The 23457-nt window shown below is 35.7% G+C and overlaps 2 protein-coding genes across 2 annotated transcripts; both read right to left on the bottom strand.

The window, feature by feature from the left end:
* Window positions 1–13729: 13729 nt before the first annotated feature.
* Window positions 13730–15057, bottom strand: LOC124170422. The gene is made up of 2 exons (XM_046549142.1): window positions 14578–15057; window positions 13730–13795 (listed from the first exon to the last, which is right to left on the bottom strand). The coding sequence occupies exons 1-2, from the start codon at window positions 15055–15057 to the stop codon at window positions 13790–13792; spliced, it is 486 nt and encodes a 161-aa protein (XP_046405098.1). The 3' UTR covers window positions 13730–13789.
* An 18-nt stretch (window positions 15058–15075) lies between these two features.
* Window positions 15076–20335, bottom strand: LOC124170421. Its single transcript, XM_046549141.1, has 2 exons — window positions 20067–20335; window positions 15076–16051 (listed from the first exon to the last, which is right to left on the bottom strand). The coding sequence occupies exon 2, from the start codon at window positions 15907–15909 to the stop codon at window positions 15076–15078; it is 834 nt and encodes a 277-aa protein (XP_046405097.1). The 5' UTR covers window positions 15910–16051; window positions 20067–20335.
* Window positions 20336–23457: the final 3122 nt, after the last annotated feature.

Here is a 23457-nt window from a genome sequence, read left to right as displayed (position 1 = left end):
GTAATGATCTTTTTTGCTCCAATACTGAGCGATTTTCGGAAGTTTCGCAATTCCCTTCTGGTAGACAACGCCTAAAATTGCGTGGAATTCTTTCATGCTCACCTGAACCCACATCGTTCTCAATTTTTCCTTTGCATCAGTTTTCGTTTCTCTTAAAATAAAATGGAGCATCAAATCCTCCGCCATAAGAGTAAAATAGGCAATGGGATTGTTTCCAGGGTTGGGAACCTTTACTCCAGCATTGCCAGTAAAAGCAATATCACCGCTTGTTTTTTGCTGATCCACGAACCAAACAATACCCTCATCCTCCTCACTTAGGGTATTTGATAGCTCTTCATCATCCAATTCTTCGTCGGATAGATATTTCCGATGACCTCCTCCTCGAGAATATACTCCTCAGAATTTTCCGACTGTGAGTCACTTTCACTTTCCTCTATCAAAGCTTCTTCCATTTCATCCTCCTTAATTATTGCACTCATCGTTCGACTCACACCAGAGGTTGATTGTTTAGGATCCATTCCTAATTCCATAAAAACCTAAAGAAGAATAAACGTCCTTTGGTATTAGTTTATTTGTCCCTCGAGCGGGCACGGTGGCGTATAAAGTATGCCAATCTTCGAAAACTGAGGATTTCAACATTGTACGTACATTCTAGTCTAGAATGGCCTCCTGTATTCTTACAATGTACTTTTGACTATCGATAGTACCAGTTTTCAAAGATCTAGGTAATGAAGCTAATTTAATTTTAGATTGGCAAGAGGAACGGACACTAAAGACGTACAATACACGACGTCAATATTAAACAACATTGTTACTTGTAGTATTATCTTTAAAGAAGTTTTGTGAATTGCATGCCATTATCCAGTAACAGACGCCATTAATAATTCTAGCGGTACCAAACTCTCATGTCTGTAATGTATTCTTATATTTTGTGTATTTTTGCAAGAGAAAGAGTACAGAGAAAGTACTTTATGTTACAATTTCTTCTCTCTTTGAAACCAAACTATTCCGTTTCCTTAACTTACTGATCCCGTGATACATACCTTGAAAGTGCGGAATTTTTGCTTTATCCATTGCCAGTATTATTTTTTTTCCTTTAATGCGATTTGGCCGGCAAGCACTAAACAAGGGGTCACCGCTTTGACTTTTTATTTTCCTGTGCGCCAGACTGCGCGGCGATACAACAGTGAATTTGTGTGTTGCATATACGGCAGGATGCAAATACATAATAATATAATAATAGACACTTAGAAATGTTCTTTGATGAGGCAAATAACGTAAAAATCAGTCTCCTACCTTACTCTGAGGAAGGTGGTAATATGCCACCGAAAATTCAGTACTAACTGTTAGTGTTTTTTTTATCTTTTTTGAGTGTGTTCTGTGATTCAGCCAGCCTAGGTTTTTTTTACATAATATAATAATACAAATATATAAATCCCCTCTGATAATATTAACATTCGAGCTAGCTAGTTGGAGAATAAAGTTCGCCAGTCTTCGAAAACCAAGGATTTCAACATTGTACTTCATATGTATTGTAAGATTATAATTTGTAGAAATTAGTTCAAGCTTATAGGTGAGACAGAGTTGGCATACGGCCGGTTACGCTGCGTAATTTATACGCCACGGGTGTCGAGTTCTTCTTGTCGATTAAAAAAATCTGCTACGAAACGTCGATCTTTGAAAACTCGTGCTACAGACAGTTAAAGTACAATGTAAGAATACACGGGGCCAATTTAGACCAGAATGTAAGTACAATGTTGAAATTCTTGGTTTTTGAAGTTTGGCGTACTTTATATGCCAACGCTCTCACTCGAGGGTTAAAGCCGATAATACATGGTCAAATTTCCATGGAAACATTTGCATCAAATTTTGATACAACTAACGCGCACCGTCTCTCACGGTCAAAATTTCATCCAACTGACTTTTGGTCCAACCATTTGGACCAAAATCGTTTTATCCCAATGGATAGGACGGGTTCTAAATGTTCATCCAATTTGGATGAAACCAACCAATCTCAGAGCCTTTGACAAAAAAGCATTGCCAAGCTGCTGACACACAGGCCACATATATTAAACTTATTAATCATCTGCATGAGCATTTTAATTAATAAATATATATACAGTAGAGTCCGCTTAATGGGTCCACCGGTTACTTGGGGCAGCCGCTTAGTTGGGGCAGATCTTGAAGAACAGAACCCAATAGATAGGAATATCTTAGAGTATTCTTAGCTTAGTTGGGACAGGAAGCCGCTTTATTGCTCCATGAGTCGGCGACATAGACTCTATACTAGCGACGAAATTAAAATTGCTGGTTTTCAGAAAACTATTTTTTATTTTCCCCTTTGAATTACTCTTATTTTTCACATATGTTCTTATTATTGCCCTATTTTGAAAGCTCTTGTTATTACACTCTGCAGGAGGATAGAAATTTATTTCATAGGATTAAGTAAAAGACATTCATTCGGAGTCGCCCGAGGCTGTGAAAAATATTTTTAACTAAATAATTATAATCCTTAAAAATGATAATAATTTAACTAATTTTACTGATTTATTAATCAAAGTAATGGTTTAATAAACTTAGGTTGCATTATAAACGTTCTTTTGTCTTCTTTCTACCATTTCAAAGTTTTTCATGTTCATATACGAGAGTTCGCCTAATTGGGGCAAAGTGCACAAGTCCCGATAGGTCCCAATTAATTGGAATGTACTGTTTTATGAGCACAAAAATAAACTTTGTTGTATTCCACGCAGTATGCATTCAAAACCCAACCGGTTTCCACCTTTTCAGGTCATTACCATGATCGAAAACCTCTAGATAAAGACCTGAAAAAATCGAAATCGGTTGAGGTTTTTCATTAGTACTGTATGGAATACTAAAAGGTTTAGTTATGAATTTATAATATCACCATGCCTCGAGGTGAATTCACAAAACATTATTTCAAATACATATTTACGTTCGTGATCGTCTATTTTATCGCCTGTTTTTGTCCTAAAAGTAAAAATGAGCAAAAAGTGGTCTATATAGGTGATGGAACCTCTCAACCAGAATATCCGTAATCATGAGTTCACGTTTAATAAGAAGGAAGCAGTCTTTTTGACTCGCAATACTAGGAGGCATATTTTTGAAAAAAGTAAAAGATTTACTTAAGGTATCGAGGGCAAATTCTACAGGTTAATTTTGTGGAGGGCATGCGATTCCGAGCGAGCGAGCAGCTGGATAAATGACTACCTGTGAAACACTACAGCTGCCCGTTTCGATCACTATGATTAAAGGAAAAGGACCTTATTTTAGTAACTGCTCGACGAGGAGAGCAAAATGTGATTTCAATATGCGTTTCCAGCATAATTCATAATATAATCTCAACTACAACGTCCATCATTTATTAATGAAACGTCCATAACATTTTCCTTATGGGAATAAACGGCATACTCGCGTTTCATTCTGCCCACGACCGTGCTGATAAGGGACATGAAAATATCCTCACTCATCGTCAATCAATGTCGATAATTTACTGCAACTTCCGCAAAAAAATCCTTCTCCAATGCCTATTCCAACGCTTTCATATCCCCTTTCTGCCCAAGGCCAAGTCCCACACTCCCTCCATTTTCTTGACTCTTTAATGTTCAAGAGGTCTTCTCAGACAATTTCGACTGCTAAAAAAGACAATCCTCCACTTCACAATCTTCCACATTTGTTTACATATGTAAATCGTCTTTCGTTTGTTTTCCATCTTTTGATCCAAACGAGATGGATCGTGGGAGACCCCCATTCAGTTGCATACAAATTTGACCGTGGGACACCGGCTTATGTTATATAGCTACACCCCGCCGTATATGCAACACGCAAATACTCATTTGTATCGCGGCGCAGTCTGCCACTCAGGAAATGCACCTCAATTCCACATTCGATATAGGGCCGGCCGAATTGCATTGAAGGAAAATAAATAATACTCGCTAATCCGTGCGAAAATTTTCCACTTGAAACTATCAGGGAATCAGTATGTTAAGGAAACGGTGTAATTAGGTTTTAAATAGCGGAAAAGGTGTATCATAAAGGACTTCCTCTATACTTGTTTTCTTGCAAAAATACACAAAATGAATGAATATATTCCAGGAAATAGAGTTTGGTACCAGAAGGAAAAATCATGACGTCTGTTCCTGAATAACAACACGCAATTTACAAAACTTCTTTAAAGATAATAATAGATGTATCATTGTTGTTTAACATTTTTCATGCATACTTCTTAGGTTTTTTTTTTATATTTTTGCCTGCTAATGTTACATTTCTTTAGTTTACTTATGAATTTCACGGGTTAGTTAACTTTTTTTTAATTCTAGCATTGAAAAATGTGTGGAGTTGATATAACTTGAGCTAGTAATTGCTATGAAAAAATCGATACTTTTAAGTGAAATTAAAGGGTAATAAATGGGTAGTTAAATTTGAGATAGGGATTGTGTTTTTCGTCTGAAGCCAGTGATACAAGGTTTAAAATAATACCTCATATATCACCGGAGGTGCAGTATTAACGGAACACAAGCGGAATGACCGAAAAGACCTTTCTGTCATAATAAATTGGAATAAGGATTTTGTGACTTAACTTAGGGTCGTATTTATAGTCGTTTCCATGAAATGCTTCAACAAGTCTTCCATTTGAAATGCTTCCAGACGACTTCTTGATATCGGTATTTCTAAATCACTTTTGGAAGACATCCGACTGGGTGGGTTGTGGGTATTAGATGTGGTAACCACATCCGGAGATGTTTTCTGTTTGTCAATTGTTAACCTAGTTACGGTTGTTTGTTTACATAATAATCAAACATGCAAGAGGACTTCATCTACTACAGCAGTATTCGCGAATCACAGCATATCATTGAAAAAGACTGCCAGAAAAGAAACTGAATCATTTAATTTTAAAGAAAAGCAGATTCTTTGTGAGCTTATTGAAAGCAACCGCAAAGTAATTGAGAACAAGAAAACTGACGCATCATGCGACGTGAAAAAAAATGGATTGAAAGGAGGGACTTGTACAACAGTCAGAGGGATGTTGTAAGGAGAGATGAGAAGCAGTTGATAAGGTAAATTGACTATAGTCAAAAGGTAGGTAAAATGTATTGGTATAAATTCATATTTATTTCGGTTCAATTAAGAATTTGAGTTAAATGATATGAAAGTACAAGGGAAAACAACAATATTGGAATATATTCTATACAGAGTGATAATGTGAAGAGTGAACGCAATGTGGGGCTGAATGCTGAAGTTCAACAGGAAGAAAAAGTAGACTAATGTTTATGCATATTCAGTATACGGTATGTGATCAGGATCCGGCTTTCAATTTGGAAATTTACGTTCTGGCTTGTTCTTATTAGCCAGTGAAGCATGGGAATGGTTGTTTCCCTTGTGAAAATGAACTGTTCACGATCCGTTCAAGAAGCATTAAACGAAGCGTTCAGAACCTGTTCACTAAGTGTTCATGAACTATAATTATTGAACCGTTCACGGACTGTTTTTGGCCCATTGAACTGTGACAAACCGTTCCAATAAGCTGTTCAGCAGGCGTTTCCCAGCTGTTCATGAGGTGTTCAGCTGTTCATGGAGCGTTCTGTAACTGTGCAGGAAGCGTTGCACAAAGTGTTCAGAACCTGTCGCCGAAGTGTTCATGAACAATTATTATACCATTCACCGACTGTATTTTGGCCCATTTAAATGTCACAAATCATTCAAATAAGTTGTTCATGAGGTATTTCTCAGCTGTTCATGAGGTGTTTTCAGATGTTCGTGAAGCATTTATTTAACTGTACAGGAAGCGTATAAAATAATACCAATGATGATTAACGTCTCGGAGTGTAGGTCTGAGGATAATATGTATGCCAAATTGTTTACCAACATTTCGATATATTCCTTATACCTTATTCTGGGCAATGAATGATAGTGGTTACATTAAACTGATACATGAAGGCAAGGACGAATCCAGGATATTTTTCTGGGAGGGCAACATTTGTGTGACAGGCAAACTTTCTGCTCATATTTGAGATTTAAAGGGTAACAATATACATAGAAAAATTTCTTTACCATATATTTTCTTTATTTTAACAAGATACTTATTAATATAAAATTACGTAAATGATTGAGACTCCCAATTAAATTTAAAAAACTAGCATAATGAAAACCATATTAAAAATCTTGTCTATTTTTCAAGCGTCTGGGGGGGAGCACGTGCCCCTCTCCTCCTAAATTAGCCTATGCATAAATTAATGAAAGGTTATTACAATGTTTTTTTACAATAAAAGAATATTTGTAAAACGAATTCAATTTTACACATATAATATGCCAAAATTCTTGTCTTTTCTTTTACATCTGTGAACAGCTGAATTCTTTCTGTATTTTTTGTGACCCACTATCCAAGACATTTATCATCATCGGTAAAATTGTAAACACTTCCTGTACAGTTGAAAGAAGGTGTCATAAATATCTGAAAACGCATGATCTCAAAACTAACCTCTCATTGAATTGGAATGGTAAAATGATATTACATATTAATGATAATAGATTCATCTGACCTCAGCTTTAAATGTCTCTTAACCCTTTCAGTAACACATTTTTTTCTTCATGTTTGTAGATTTTTTTTGTATGCTATTGAGCCTCATTTCACCTTTTTAACAATTTTGCCAAAGGCTTTGGTAATATTTCACGTTGTCAATTTTGTCCATGTCCATATATATGAACAGATGTACAGCTCAGGAGGTAACAACCCGGTAAAGGTCAAGTTCATTTTAATGGACGATCTGACTGAAAGGGTTTAATTCTACATCATACAAAATAAGAATCAGAAAAATTATTAATAAAGATTTTTATGTGTTGTCAACTTATTTAGAAAATCTCAAAATTGCAGGCATTAAAGTCGTAAGATAGGAACTTCATGAAAAAATTCATGATTGAGTAAATAAGAGAACATTTGCCAATTAGTAATGGCTTTCGGGCATTCCACCTCATAGCCACAACGTTGCGTAGCATTGTCTAAAGGCGACAGCAGTTTCTCCAGCCATCCTGCTGGGGTCTTCAGGTCATAAGAAAGTCGAGACAAATACGTGACATGAAGACGATAGCAGGATGGCTGGAAAAACTTTCGTTGCCTTCAGATACTAGCTGGAGGAGCACCTGTAACATTTTACTAATGTGGACAAATGACGGGGAAATCTCAGATCCATGTGGAGATTTATTGCGTTTAGAATTTTTTTCCATGCTTTTCAAAACATAATCACTATTTTCTTGCCTTAAATTTGGTTCATCTCGTCGACTGACACACTTTGCAGATGAATTTTCGGAATTTTTAGTTGGATCAACTCTTCTTATTCATGTGAATTGTTTTCTAGGTCATATACCATCTTTGTTGCCAGATTTTTCCTTGCTCAGCATAATTCCCCTCTTTTACATAAAGTAAATATGCTGAACCATTGTATCATTACATATAGCACATATTCTTATACATAGGAAGCACTTTGTATTCAAGGGAGTTTTGGATATAACATATTTTACATCTGCAATGTAATAGTCTTAATTATACGAAGGAACTGAAATGTGAGGTCTTTAAAGATCAGGAATGCATCTTTTCACATGGAATAAGTATTGAGACTTTTGGAAATGATGTTAAAAATTATTAACATCCAAGTCAGAAATTTTAAAATACGGTTTTGTAAATTTCCAATTATTTTTATATCTTTAATTAGCAGGAATTGCTGTGGACACGTATCTCGCTATATTCTCCCTAAACATACTGAACTTATGTTTAAAAGTTGCAGTGGTTGATTTAACTTTAAAAAGTAATACTGAAATGGCCAAGTACCCATTTAAACTATTGCCAGAAATTAAAAATGGGAATATGCATTCATTACTTCATCAAGTCTCAGGATCGTATTCATAGACGGCACTTTAGGCTAAAGTATACTTTAGCCGGGCTAAAGTCTGCTTTTTCCGTTTCATAAACGCCACTTTAGAGGAAAAATGGCCGAATCGTCACTTTACCGTAAAGTGCCCAACCGGAGCTCACTTTAGGGCTAAAGTGTCCTTTACGGATGAATAAATATGGCTGCACCGGCTGTTATTGAAGTTGAAATATGAAGATATTTGGGTTACGGAAATGAATATGAACTAATTTTTTGGTGAGAACACAGCAGCAAACTGGCGCGTTTCAAGAAATAACCATACAAGTAATATATGTCTTTTCCCTGAATATATATCGAGTCGGTATTGATGGAGATGACCCAATTCTTATATTTTGAAGTTTAATTCTATCGGTCGTGTGATAATTACAACACAGTAATTGGTTGAACAGGTTGGCATAATTTATGTTGATTTTATATACAAGTTAATTGTTAAGTTCTTAGGTTATTTATACGTTCATATTATAGAATTTTCCTTAAAGATACTTGAATATGATAGCAAAATTCTGTTTACATTGGCGTCAATAGCCTTCGTAAACAAAGACTTGATTTTCATATCGTTTGGCCAGCCAAATACTAGTTTCTACACCTTGCATTGCATTTTAAGCGTTTTCATTCAATATTTGCTTGATGTACTCTTTCCGTATGCCTCCATATCACGCTTAACATGTTTCTGTGATTGTGAAACTAGAGTCGAGTTTCTGTTACGTTTTTCGACTATACATTTGCATGTTTACAATGATGATATAAGATCTCGTCATGAAAGGCAGCAATATAAAGTAAAACGTACTTTCCTTCATAGCCATATTATCAGCAGCAAAGCAATGTTTTCTCGAGGATGTAGGATTGTTATGATGTTATTTACGCAGCATCACAGACTTCACTGACATTTTTTACTGCAAATTCGTGAATGGATACTAGGGTTAGGTATTCACATATGTCGAGGCATCTTTTAAAGTAGACAAAGAGATATTTATTGATATAAGTCCATTCTCACATTCAACATGTTTCATTGCGTGGCCATTCATTCATTGGTTTTGATGATATAGATATTCTTGACTGTACATTCTCGTCCATTTCTCTAGAATATATAACCCCTTAGGTCAACATTGCAAGAATTAAAATATTGGTAGGCACAAAAGAATTCAACAAACACCCATACCTCATTCAAAATATGCGTCCAACTGAGACAACCACTGATCGGTAAATCTTCAAATTAATTGGCAGTTTCAAGTTAACGCGAGAGAATTTCACTATTTCACCCACCTTCAATGAACGTACCTACACCATCAAACTTCGACATGTAGTCCAAACAACCGTATGCAATTAATCATAGAAAATGATCATAAAATGACGTGAAAATATATCAACATTTGAATATTTACTTCGCTGGGAACATCTAAGGGCATTACCAATGCACGAAGCTAATTAAAAGTGATCTTTTATTCAGCAAACTCAGTCATTTACGTACCAAAAACCTAGTGGGGAAAAGCTTTCAATGACGCAGTATTCATTTACATTTGCACATAATATGAGAAAACGAGAAAATACAGCTTAATAAGTCTTAGCAAAATACAACACGAAAACCCAGTCGCCAGAATCATGTAAACAAGTACGCATTTAATATCGTGTGTCATCTTTTTCTTCACTTTTACGCAGCGTTCATTGCCAACACTCAAAAATTTCAATGCATGATCGAGACTTTAGGAGCTAAAGTGCCACTTTATAAAGTGAGATCCTTGGAACGACTTAACTTTAGCTAAAGTCTCACTTTACCGTAAAGAGAGACTTTGTCAAGGGAGCAATTTCAGTGTCGTCTATGAATATCACCCTTTATGATTTTTCCTTAAAAATGCAGAGAACGAAATGAAATATGAAAAATCTGGTTCATGTCTATGGAAAAAGTCTATGGAAAACCTAAGAACATTTATTATCACTTATTGACTGCAGCTGAGGGTGATATTCATAGACGACACTGAAATTGCTCCCTTGACAAAGTCTCTCTTTACGGTAAAGTGAGACTTTAGCTAAAGTTAAGTCGTTCCAAGGATCTCACTTTATAAAGTGGCACTTTAGCTCCTAAAGTCTCGATCATGCATTGAAATTTTTGAGTGTTGGCAATGAACGCTGCGTAAAAGTGAAGAAAAAGATGACACACGATATTAAATGCGTACTTGTTTACATGATTCTGGCGACTGGGTTTTCGTGTTGTATTTTGCTAAGACTTATTAAGCTGTATTTTCTCGTTTTCTCATATTATGTGCAAATGTAAATGAATACTGCGTCATTGAAAGCTTTTCCCCACTAGGTTTTTGGTACGTAAATGACTGAGTTTGCTGAATAAAAGATCACTTTTAATTAGCTTCGTGCATTGGTTATGCCCTTAGATGTTCCCAGCGAAGTAAATATTCAAATGCTGATATATTTTCACGTCATTTTATGATCATTTTCTATGATTAATTGCATACGGTTGTTTGGACTACATGTCGAAGTTTGATGGTGTAGGTACGTTCATTGAAGGTGGGTGAAATAGTGAAATTCTCTCGCGTTAACTTGAAACTGCCAATTAATTTGAAGATTTACCGATCAGTGGTTGTCTCAGTTGGACGCATATTTTGAATGAGGTATGGGTGTTTGTTGAATTCTTTTGTGCCTACCAATATTTTAATTCTTGCAATGTTGACCTAAGGGGTTATATATTCTAGAGAAATGGACGAGAATGTACAGTCAAGAATATCTATATCATCAAAACCAATGAATGAATGGCCACGCAATGAAACATGTTGAATGTGAGAATGGACTTATATCAATAAATATCTCTTTGTCTACTTTAAAAGATGCCTCGACATATGTGAATACCTAACCCTAGTATCCATTCATGAATTTGCAGTAAAAAATGTCAGTGAAGTCTGTGATGCTGCGTAAATAACATCATAACAATCCTACATCCTCGAGAAAACATTGCTTTGCTGCTGATAATATGGCTATGAAGGAAAGTACGTTTTACTTTATATTGCTGCCTTTCATGACGAGATCTTATATCATCATTGTAAACATGCAAATGTATAGTCGAAAAACGTAACAGAAACTCGACTCTAGTTTCACAATCACAGAAACATGTTAAGCGTGATATGGAGGCATACGGAAAGAGTACATCAAGCAAATGTTGAATGAAAACGCTTAAAATGCAATGCAAGGTGTAGAACCTAGTATTTGGCTGGCCAAACGATATGAAAATCAAGTCTTTGTTTACGAAGGCTATTGACGCCAATGTAAACAGAATTTTGCTATCATATTCAAGCATCTTTAAGGAAAATTCTAGAATATGAACGTATAAATAACCTAAGAACTTAACAATTAACTTGTATATAAAATCAACATAAATTATGCCAACCTGTTCAACCAATTACTGTGTTGTAATTATCACACGACCGATAGAGTTAAACTTCAAAATATAAGAATTGGGTCATCTCCATCAATACCGACTCGATATATATTCAGGGAAAAGACATATATTACTTGTATGGTTATTTCTTGAAACGCGCCAGTTTGCTGCTGTGTTCTCACCAAAAAATTAGTTCATATTCATTTCCGTAACCCAAATATCTTCATATTTCAACTTCAATAACAGCCGGTGCAGCCATATTTATTCATCCGTAAAGGACACTTTAGCCCTAAAGTGAGCTCCGGTTGGGCACTTTACGGTAAAGTGACGATTCGGCCATTTTTCCTCTAAAGTGGCGTTTATGAAACGGAAAAAGCAGACTTTAGCCCGGCTAAAGTATACTTTAGCCTAAAGTGCCGTCTATGAATACGACCCTAAGATTTGGCTGTTATGTGCCATTATCATAGACTGACACTATGTTAATAAGGAGGAGATCCCACCATTTTATTGTTGGTACTCGTTCAATGCTCTAGTTTCCATACTTTGCCTTCCGTTCAATTCAGACATCAATGGAACATAGTAGGTTCTTCATTCATCTTCAGTTTCTGACCTATAATTCCATTTTGAAGATAATTGCCACCATAAATGGGAAAAATACGACTCTCCCCAATCTGCGGAATGTTGAAAAAAATTGGTAATATGATGGTCCTTTACTTATGGTTCATATTTCACCACAGTTTGTTACAACATTTAAAAATAATGCACAAGGCCAGTCGTCTACCCATGTCAGATTTAATTGCATATATTTGTACCTCCAGACATGATTATAAAATCTTTTTTATCCAGATGTAATATGACTATTTCAGATAAGTTAATGAAATAATTATACTCTATTCATTCATATAGGAACAAAGTTACAACATCTGGATGGCTAATCTGGCTGTACCAACTGACATGGTGTAGCAAAGGTATAATTATTATCTCTTAAGAAATACGCTAAAAAATCCATTACTAAGAGCACCAAGTAAATATTTCTTTGTACGATATTACCAACATAAAAATATATTCCTTTGGAAAAAAATGTATGTCAGTAGAACCAAATGTCTGTTACCCCTAGGTGGCAGAAATACAATAGATATTGTTCGTCTAACAATAAAATTACAGAAATGAATTACTAGCAATTAATAATGCAGAACATAAAAAAAAGCTGTAAAATTGTGAAACAAAAAATAATACAAAAATCCCAAATCCTCCTTTGATTAGGGTTCAGTCCAATGAAAGACTTTATTAATAAAAAGCCATCATAAACAATAGGCCCTACAATTGCAAGGAATCCCAAAGAAAGATGGACAAGCAAAGGCATGAAACAAAAATAGCTATATTTCATATGATGTGAACAGGTAAAATGCTTATCTATTATATTCGCTTTAATCCTTGAAAACCAAGTCTGCAATCGTGAGAACTAAGAGACATTTACTGTTGCTACTAAATAAGCAAATGCCCACTATTTCGAGTCAACTGAATATTATACAAAGGATATGTGAATGTTGAAAACGTATACGTGCATGAATGAAGGCAATGATCTTCTCTAACACCATTGAAAATGTGACAATGACCAAATATAATAAAAATTGAATAAGGTCACAAATATATAAGAAAATGAATTTAAGAACTTTATTAAATTACCTACGCACAAAATTTCTCAAATTTCTTCAAATATCTAAAAAAAAGAAACAAAAGAAATCTCATCTTAACCTTTTTTTAAAGTATGACTGAAAAATGCAAAATTAAATTCTACATTGCATTCAAATTATCCACCTTATCTTTTACATTAATAATCTTACACAAATATACTGCACTACATAATATTATGCCTACATCATCACAGTTGCAAACTACAGGGAAATTTCTCTCAAGGGCATGGGTGAAAAAAGGCCAAAGCAATGAACAAAACTGTTCACCAAAGGACAATACAAACATGAGCACATCCGGCAAAATATATTTCTAACAAATGGGAAGGAGCCGCATATGTTACAAATAGATTTCTGGGCACGATGGCTCTCAGCTAAATAAAATGTGGGATTACATTTTTAAGCCAAAATAGTACATTCCATCCATATACTTATAGCATACATGGGATGTAAATTAAATTTTTACCAAAAACACAAACATCCCAGCAGAATAACTAAGAAAAGACTGATTAAATTATTTGTCCACAAAATTATAACAACATGAATCTAAAAATGTGATTACCAATCCAATGAAAAAAGTGCCATGTAGGAAACATGAAATCAACAAAAGTGACCGAGTGCAATCATAAGATATGTGTAATGATGGCACAAAATACAAGAGTGATTAAGTTAACCCAACAAAAACTGAGAGGCTATTTAAAACTACAAGAATTTAAACAGAATTTTCCTCTTCAGGTCTGGCTCCATCACAATCTCCAAAGTGAATCAGGCCAAATTCATCTCTGAAACAAAAAATATAAATTAATGGAATGAAAAGTAGTGCAATCGCAAACGAAATGAAATGTTAATATTCATAGTGAGATAAAATATGACCTCTATTTACACGAATGCAATGGCAGTATTTATGAGCAACAATTGTCAAATATCTTCCAACAAACCCAGGTTCTACAAGAATCATTTATTTATAAGTAAACAATATTGGAAGACTTTCACTATTGTTTGGAATTCACATAAAAATCACTAGATTGATATATCATAGATTTGAATTTAGGGACTCTTCAATTTCGTTATATTATTTTATTTTTAAGTTCAACATTTATCAATTAGGTTAGAGTTTGTTAGTTTTGAAGTGACTTTCTTAAACTTATGACATATAAGATTTTCAATACATGTTATCTTTTTAAAAATAAATCTGCATCTTGGAATATCGAGAAATAGAATGTTTGTCTAAAATAAATTGCATTTAAATATTTTAATATTAAAAAACCCCACTCTCATCAAATCAAACTACTCATAGAACACATGAGAAGATTAACCAAGGATTGAGGACGCGAAGTACCAGAAAATACATTTCACCTCTACATGCCAAACCAATGAGTGGTTCACTTTTGGGATATCATGGAAAATTATATTACGAACAAATCTTTCAATTGTTCCATTTTTTTACATTTACATTTATTAGTTACCGATTTATTGGTTAAAACAGGTACAAATAATGATTTCAATGTTTTAATGAAGGCTATGATGTAATGAAAAAAGTGTGAGAAATAGACATGAGACCCACCTTTGCACTGGCTAGAAGTGTTCCCATCACATTTTTAGAATAGAGAGAGAGGAGGAGAGGGGCTTGTTGTTGTAGAATAGCTCTTCCTTCTGTGGATCCATACAAAGCGATAATACCAGGGGCAGCTGTCGCAAGCCAACATTCCTTTGCCTTCAGTGTCTTGCCATTCAATGCATAATCGATATTAAAATCTAATCCCTCTCCCCTCTTCCTCCTCTCCTCCGCCTCCTCTATAGCCCTCATCCACTCACGCTCTCGTTCCACATCTCCCTTGTTATATGGCCTCCCCTCATTACCAAAAACTAATTTCTGGGATAATTGTGAGAGGGCCCATGCTAACCTACGACATACAGCTTTCTCCCAATCACCAGAACAATCCTCTGCACCCAAATATACAGTCTCACTCTCAAAATCACAAAAAGTAGCAATTCCACTCCCATTCCCCTGAGACCCATCCAATCTCACAACCTTCTCCTTCATCCTTCCAATTTACTTAGATTACTTAGATTCAAAGTCCACCATCACCTTCAGCCGATAATCCCGACTTAAAAACTTAATAATACAAGCAGTGCACTCATCTTCATCATACAGTCTCTCATACAATCCTCGCATTTCATCAACTCGATCTCCATACACTATCCTAGTCTTTCGCATCATGGCGTCCACACACTCCTGCCTTGCTCTGGACGGATCGGATGTAGGTTGACTTATAGATGCCTCCCCAATAAGACCACATTTGATACACGTCACATCTTCCGCTGTTGACGCCACGGCTTCTTCCAGGTAACGCAACAGGGTGTCACGTCCACACACCTGTGCCTTGAGTTCCTCCAAGGATGAGCTCAGCTGTCGCACAAGAGATTTCATCTCTCGCCTCAATGAGTCCACGGAGAATTTGAGAGATTCAATACCACATTCTGGGCTTGCCACGGGTGTTACATTGTCAGTGCATCTACTCGATGATGCTTCCAGACGACGCAAAATAACTTGGTCTCTCCTGTGAACCAACGTCACCAAATTCAGCACTTTTGAGCGTTCTACATCATCAGGGAACTGCCGCACCATCTCCTCAGCCGAAGACAATGCATTCTGTTGACTGTCATCTGTTATGTCTGTATCGGCCCCTCTCGCCAATAGTTCCTCCACCCAGTCAGTTTTTCCAAGTCCCACACCAACATGCAATAGTGTTCTTTGCCGTGGATAACGAACATCGATATCTTCCAACATGTCCAGCAGCTCTTTATGCTGAAGCAATGGACTAGCAAACAATCCAATCAGAAGCCTCTCCTCAACAAATTGCTCAGCGCTGCTAGCAGAAATGTTGCTTGCCATTATTTCGAAGAATGAAATAATTATTTAAGAGAATGTTGGATTCAGAATACAGGAAGTTTCCAATGGGAACCAGGCGTGATGGCGTTGGCCAGCGTGGAGTAACACACGATCCCAATGTTGCTGCGAAAGGATGAAATGTTGACTGTAAAGAAAATGAATGAATATCAAATTATTACCTTAAAAGATGTCGATATAAATGTGCGAACATAACAACTAGCACAAGCGTTACTAGAAAAAAAATCTCGCTTACTATGCAGCACAAATTAAAAAGTTAAATGCTCTGGAATGGCATTTTTGAAATGCAATCACTCACAACCATCGTTTTTATGAGGAAATAACAATTCTTCTGGAGACCAAAATAGACATATCTACGCTAAAAATGTCGGGAGGGTTTTCTACCTTGCAGGAGTACCGATCGTTTAATACGAAACCTATAATAATGAGGGAAGTGAGGTTAGAATGAAAATAGAGATGATATGCTCGAAAATCTATTGTTGCATAATATAATGGGAAAATAGGCTGCTGAAAAAAGAAGTGAGAACAGTAGATGAAAATCGACAGATGCAGGTGCTATATGGTGGAAGTTCGAAATATTTAAATTAGAGATGATAGCACCTTTCCACAGAATTTAATGAACAATTCTTGTATCAGATGATGACTCTGTGAGCCAAAATGTATCATACGCATTGAAATGTTGTGGATAAGTGCTGCCCTCTTGTATTCAAATAGAAAAAAAATGTTCCTGAGTAACAACTTAATAGCAGATGCCGGCATGGATGGAAATACATCAAAAAATTATAAATATATGCATGGTTACTTCCTGGACGGCATGTTTATTGTAATTTCTCTTTCGTCAAATCAAGTGAAGTCCAGGTTTTCCTCCCCACTTCCTTATATCCTCAAAGAAATGTAAATTACCTTAGCTTTCAATTGCCTCCCCATATACAGCATCACTTATATTATGTTACTTTACTGAACCATGGGACTACCGAATCGACTGCGCAACCTTGAAATATGTTGAAAATTGACAATAGCTCCTTTTAAAAGATTCTATCTGTCCTGCATAATAGGTGATCCTGTTACCTCCATCCATCCATCATTCCAACTTTACGCTAAAGTGAAGACGTGGCTAGAATGGAAGCATTTTCAAACGGGCAAAGAGCTTCAGGACAAAGGCAAAATTAATGAACGTCATTAGCGGAAACATCCTATGAAGAAGGTACAGCAAATCGTGTCTACAGGCACGACCAATTCCCTAATCACCGAGGCAATTATGTCTGAAGAACACCACAAGTGTGCTTAATATTTAGCAAAGGAATAATTTCTAATTCATCACTTCGTCTTTTTCTCATAACACATCGGAAGTTTAAGAAAAATAGCCCTACTACATTATTGAATTTTATGAGCTGTGATATTCCCACCTTTCACAGAACTTTATCTTACGAAATTGTTATTTTTCATAAACTTATATCCAGGTATTGAGAAGCAGAACCCTGTCAAAATCCATTTCCTAGCAAAGGATTTCCTAAATATTCCAATCCAGGGCTCCTCAGGTAAGGAAATAAAAGATAATATCTTTAGCCCCGGCTGAGGGCCCCAATCACCCCACACCACCCCTTCTTATCTTCCTTACATACTCCTCCCGTCCACTTATTATCTCCCCCTGACTCTTCAGTAAAAAAAGAAGCCGATACAGATATTAGATGCGGCCTCATATTGCATATATTATACTGGAGCTAAAATTTACTATCTTTCACTTATTAAACGTTGAATATTTTTACTTGAAAATTAGAAAAAAAACATTGTTTCCTATTAAAGAATAAAATTTACTCAGTTGCACAGTGCTCAGACAACGAGGGTACATATCCAGATTTCGGGAAGGAGTACAGGTGCACGTTTCCCCCTGATTCTTAAAAAAAGACGAGTTTTATAATATGGTTATCATTGCTTTTGTTTTGGTTTGATTATCATTCATAAAATATCATTAATATTAAAGAGAATATTTTGGTACAATAAAATCGTATGTTGACCATAATCCTAATTATAGAAAGACACTGGCATTCACAGGTAGGATATTAGTTTAACTGTGATATAAATGAATACATAGCAAGCACTATCTCTCCATAGACATTTTCTTATCTCCTACAAAATAAACTCAAAGCCTCTGGAAGCATCCCTTACGCACAGAAGGCCTCAAAAAAATATTTAAAGGGACATGCAGAAGTAGAAACGATTGTAAGAACATATTTAGACACATATCATCTCATGCCACAAAGTAAAAATTGAAGAAAAAGAAGATATATCAAGTAAATAGAATGTATTAAAGTTTTATAATAGTCGCTAGTCATAATAAGTGAAATATTACAAGTCATTAAACTGTAGATCACCCAAATTTCTCCTTAGTAAAGTAATGAGTTTATAAAGGAAGAGGTATACGGGGTTAGGGATGAGAAATGAGCCCCAAGTTCCTTGTTTTACTTTGTGGAACCACGATCTTCCAAATAAAGTTTATTCTAACTATATTCGACAATATCCATCAATATTCAATGACCTTGATCGTCTCTTGTCACAATTGAAACAATCTCCTCCATCTCATAAATCCAGCTAGCCTGCCCTTTTTCATTCCGTCATTTTGACTTCGCTCTTGACCGCTTCGGAAAGAAATTCTCGTAGCGAACGTATCGCCTGTCGACTAGTGCTCTGGAGCACTTTCCTGGAGATCGCACGATAACGAATGTAGCGTTCTTTGGACCTCACCCCATGGTAACGGAGATTTCTAAATAGTCTTATCCACTTTCAGAATTATACTCTGTATCACCTCACCATGAAGAGTAGCTCACTGAAGATCGTATCTTTAACTTTCAAGCTCAGCGTATTGTTTTCAGGGTATTTGGGATTATGCTAATTGCATCCCAGCTAGCACATTATAAGCCATTGAGAAAAGATGAAAGGAAGAAATACAGAAGGCGATTATAGAGTAAGCTTGTTATGGGTTTCTTACGGCCAGGCCGACAAACATCCAGAGCAATGACAAAATGGATGCCATACTTTCAGCAGTTCCGTAGATTATTCTATCAATTCAGAATATTCATTAAGGGATATATGTATAAGAATAATTTTTCCATTTTTAGCACTTCTATAATATGAGTAGAAATAACATGAAATGGCCATAATTTGAAAATCATTCGTGTTTATGAACTGATGGCAAAACAATGGTCAAAAGAAAAGACGGACGGAAGAAAAAGGGAATTTCGCACGATTAGCGACGCAGAATAATATAAAAATGCCATAAGGTATCTCTAATATACATATTGTATTCAACGCGTTACTAGGCGGTAAATTAAAATTCATCAATATTGTATCGTGTGGGCCTTGAATAATTTCAGTCGTTCATGCATATAACAGCAAAGTTTTTCTATGTTAGTGAATTTTAAATTGTTAACTACGACTTTAATTTCAGTAGGTCTGTTTTGTTTTAGTTGTTGGGAAAATTTAGTTGTGTCTGCGTCTCTAAAAAAAATAAACAGTGAAATGGTGACTAATGCCTTTTCAGGACGTGATTTTCTTTATTTTACTTTTCTTGCCTACTTTCTCTGGCAATATTTGCAGAATATTAAAATTAGTTTTATGTATCAAGAATCAGTGAAACCACAACTTGAACATTTTCCCCATTTCTAAAGACAGAGATGGCCTTTCTAAAGCATGACTTCAATCACCCATTGTTTGAAAAGTGAAATTATATATACTCTCGATAGTGAAATGAGAGTGTATTATAGATTTTAACACCATTAAATAAAGCAAAAAATAATTAGTTCATATGAACTGACTAATGCCGGTCTCTGATTGAGGTAGTTAAATAGCTATTAGGTACATACTATGTTGCGATTGGGCTACGCCTCGTGGAATAAGTGAATTTCATATAAATTAGATTTTCGTAACAGTGTTTATCAGCTATGATACAAGTACGAGAGAAATATTTACTATCCATTCTTACCATTAATAACGTTCTTTTGGTTCTTTTATTTTAATAATCTTTTGGTCGATTGTATTACATTAAATCTTGCACTTAAATGGTATGCTGCTTTAGAGTAAGGCAATCACACAGCAATGGATGATTCATACAAAAAGCGTAGATAAATGCATTTGCATTTACTTACTCAATAGGTTAAGCAATCTGATTGAAATCGATATTCGCTCCTTCCTCGGCTCTCCTATTCCCAATATAGAGAAGGCAATCCTGAAACGTAAATTAAACAACTTCTGTTACTGAAATGGAAAAATATTTATACTCGTATGTAGCAAACCTTTCTTTAACCCCTTGGTTGGTGGCAGAAATTTCCTTATCTTTCACCTGGTGGGAAGCAAATCCACCGATTTTCGGAGATGCCGTTTTCGAAAAAAAATTTATAGTAAAGCTATTGCACAAAAATGGCAATATACTTAAAATATATTGGTATAGAACCTCTGACAAAGCAAAAAACATGCAATGATGCATAAAGAATGAATATTCACGCCTTCTCCGCATAACATTACGACGCGACGGCACGCGCGACTATTGTCGCGCTCCCCCCATGGGGAGCAGAGTCCGTTTGCGACTAAAGTCGCTCTCCCCAGTTAAGGGGTTAGTGCCTTTTTAAACTTAAAGAAATTACAATCCAATATGATGGACAAATACTTCTCAGATAACAGGTGTTGAAGAAAATATGGCAGATCAATTCGTAAGATGCAACTCGCATGAGATCTGCTCGTCTCATGACTTAGGAAACGCCCTTTACACCCACAGAGAACGGGATTATCTAATCTTTAGTGCCTTAAAAAAAATGAAAAAGTAGGTATAGCCAATTCACGACATTGCTAGTCATTTCTTGGGCGAAAATTATTGCCATTTTCTTGACTGAACATAATGGATAGGAAGGATAGATATCTTTTTAACATTAATTTTTGGGTTGGTTACGATTTTTTGCGAGATTATTGAGATATGGGATCACGAGATGAATATGAAGGTAATGGATTTTGAGCTTAACTCAGGCTAGACTCTACCCCATGGGTAATCCAGATAAGAAAGCTGATTGGCGTGGTGCTCACAATCAAATAGTGACGCGAACTATTGGCCCAAGGACGGCAAACGCTTCTTCATCAGAGCAACGATTTAAATACAAAAAAAGCAATTTTTATTAAATAGCCAAATTTCATTGTGATAACCTATAAACAGTACCGACCAAAGAAATTGTTGATAAGTATCTATATGTTGACATAGTTATTTCTAACATAATGATAAGATAATCCGTGCCGTGGTTGAGAGAAGAAGGTCACTTTAGCCATTTTCGGATGTTGGCGAGACAAACGAAGATCAATTGATTTTTCTATACAGAGCTTTATAAATGAAGGTGATTTTAGGTTTATTGCGTCCTCTAATAAATAATAAAAAAGTTAATTTTTAAGTATCTCATGTCCTTATCACTCAAAAAAGGAAGAATGCGATGATTATTGAGATTAAAAATAGAAATTTTGAAAGTGTTCACCATTTAAAAACACAACGTTCTATCAGACCGCATGCGAAATTTACAAGAATCAAATTTCGAAGGTCTGTGTGGGTCAAAAATGCATCTGAAACAAAAGCCAAAAATGATCAGCTCATAAGAACTGACTAATGATTGAACTGACGCCTGTGATTAAGATGAGTGCCCACAAGCTACCTTTCCGCACTAACGTTGCAATAAGACTATTTCTCTACGTATATAAAAATTAATATTTCGTTAAAATAGAGTTCCGGGATACATTACACAAGGAAACCAGTTGCATATATATAGCCCTCGATTTGAATTTACTATTGATGGTGAATACCGATTTTAGGACAATATTATTAAATTTTTAGTTTATTTCCGTACGGGAGACTTAGTAGTTACCATTTGTTGTCCCTTCTTTTTTGGTTCCCATGGACCTTTAAACTAATATATTTATGCCGCAACTTATTCATATAATGTCGTCAACAAAGAATAAACGAATGAATGAATATTTTATTATTTGCCTTCGGGCATTATCACTCAGGGAAAAACAACTCAAAAAATTCACCAACCTCAACAGAATAATCGACTTTGAAACAAAAAATTACAAGAAATTAAATATAAATTCATACCAATTTTACGGTAAATCAGCCTAACACTGAGGTATAAAAAAACTCCTATTACGAATGCATCCACGAATTATTTCTGTCGGTTAACGATGAAACAACAGAAATAAAATACTTTTATTAACTATGGTAACTCAGCTACAACAGGCAATTACGACAATATGCAACACATTAACAAAAAAATTAAGTTACCCGAATATTACACATTATTTTCTGAGTTGAGTATCAATTGAGCACTTAATTTCCATGCAGCGAATAAGTACCTCCGATGACTTCGCCACGCAAAGTCTCGTCTAAAACGTGAAAGATTAGGATTTTCTGTAGTTGCTGTAATTAAAGGTAAGACCCTCTCTTTTATCTGTAAAGTCTACTTTTTATAGGCAGAAACAGGATATTTCGTGGATGAGTATATGATTCAAGGCAAGAAAATAAAACCACGGTTTAGGCTGTTATGACCAGATAATTCAAATGTCAGCGGTGTTGTGCGTTGGCTGTAGCGGGACCAAAATTTACAGTAAAAAATAATATTTTAAATCTGTACTGAGATAAACTTAAGCATATACACGAATATTTCTTCTTCCAAATCCATTTCCTTCGGTGACTGGACATGTCATTCACAGGAAAAAATTAAATTGTAACTTAATAATAAGAAAAATCTAATAAATACTAGAAATTCGCACCAAAAATAATCTTTCCATGCAATCTGTGATAGCTGAAATCAATTAATGGGATGTCCCACTGTCATATCTGTAAAAAATGTTTTTTTTTCTGAATAATAAAAAACTGGATATTTCATGAATGTGTACGTGACCTAATACACAATGGTGAAGACATAAAATCACAATTTTTTCATTTATCTCCAGATGCCTCAATTTGCCATCAATGCTATCCGATCGATCCGTTTCAATCTCTTTGAATGTGCTGTGGGACAGAGGAGTAAGTGGTCATGTGTGCAGAATTCCATCCAGGGAAGGCGATGGCAAATTTCCAAGAAAGATAATGATATGAGAAATGTACAGGAGGAGGATTCGAAGGAGATAGGAGATAAAGAAGAAAGAGATGATAAAAAGCGACGGGGCATTTATGAGAGAATGAACCTCGTGAAGGGAGGTGTGCACCATTTCAAAGTACCGTTTTGCACAGCGTAGATTTTTAATGTTTGGAGAAGACGAGGGAGAGGTTAAGTGGCATATTGCAGAGCGTCACTCGAGTGTTGATTTCCCCCCACTCGTCACTCCAAGTGCACTCTCGGTCGCCACTTTGGCATTCCAAGACGTCACTCGAGTGACGTTGCTCCCTCGGACTGCCCTCGGAAACGAGTGACCTGCGTCGGACACTCCGAGGGGTCACTCAAGTGGAGAGAGCAAAATTCAAGATGTCTGCCGTTATCACCTCGCATATTAAAAGCGGAATATTAG

Source organism: Ischnura elegans, chromosome 13 (genome assembly GCF_921293095.1).
Source record: "Ischnura elegans chromosome 13, ioIscEleg1.1, whole genome shotgun sequence".
Classification (NCBI taxonomy): Eukaryota; Metazoa; Arthropoda; class Insecta; order Odonata; family Coenagrionidae; genus Ischnura; species Ischnura elegans.
Note: the sequence above shows the minus strand (reverse complement) of the source record. Positions and strands in the feature narration are given on the sequence as shown.

Excerpts from the sequence above, each read along its gene's own strand:
- LOC124170422 (XM_046549142.1), bottom strand. The coding sequence starts at position 15,057 with ATGAAGGAGAAGGTTGTGAGATTGGATGGGTCTCAGGGGAATGGGAGT.
- LOC124170421 (XM_046549141.1), bottom strand. The coding sequence starts at position 15,909 with ATGGCAAGCAACATTTCTGCTAGCAGCGCTGAGCAATTTGTTGAGGAG.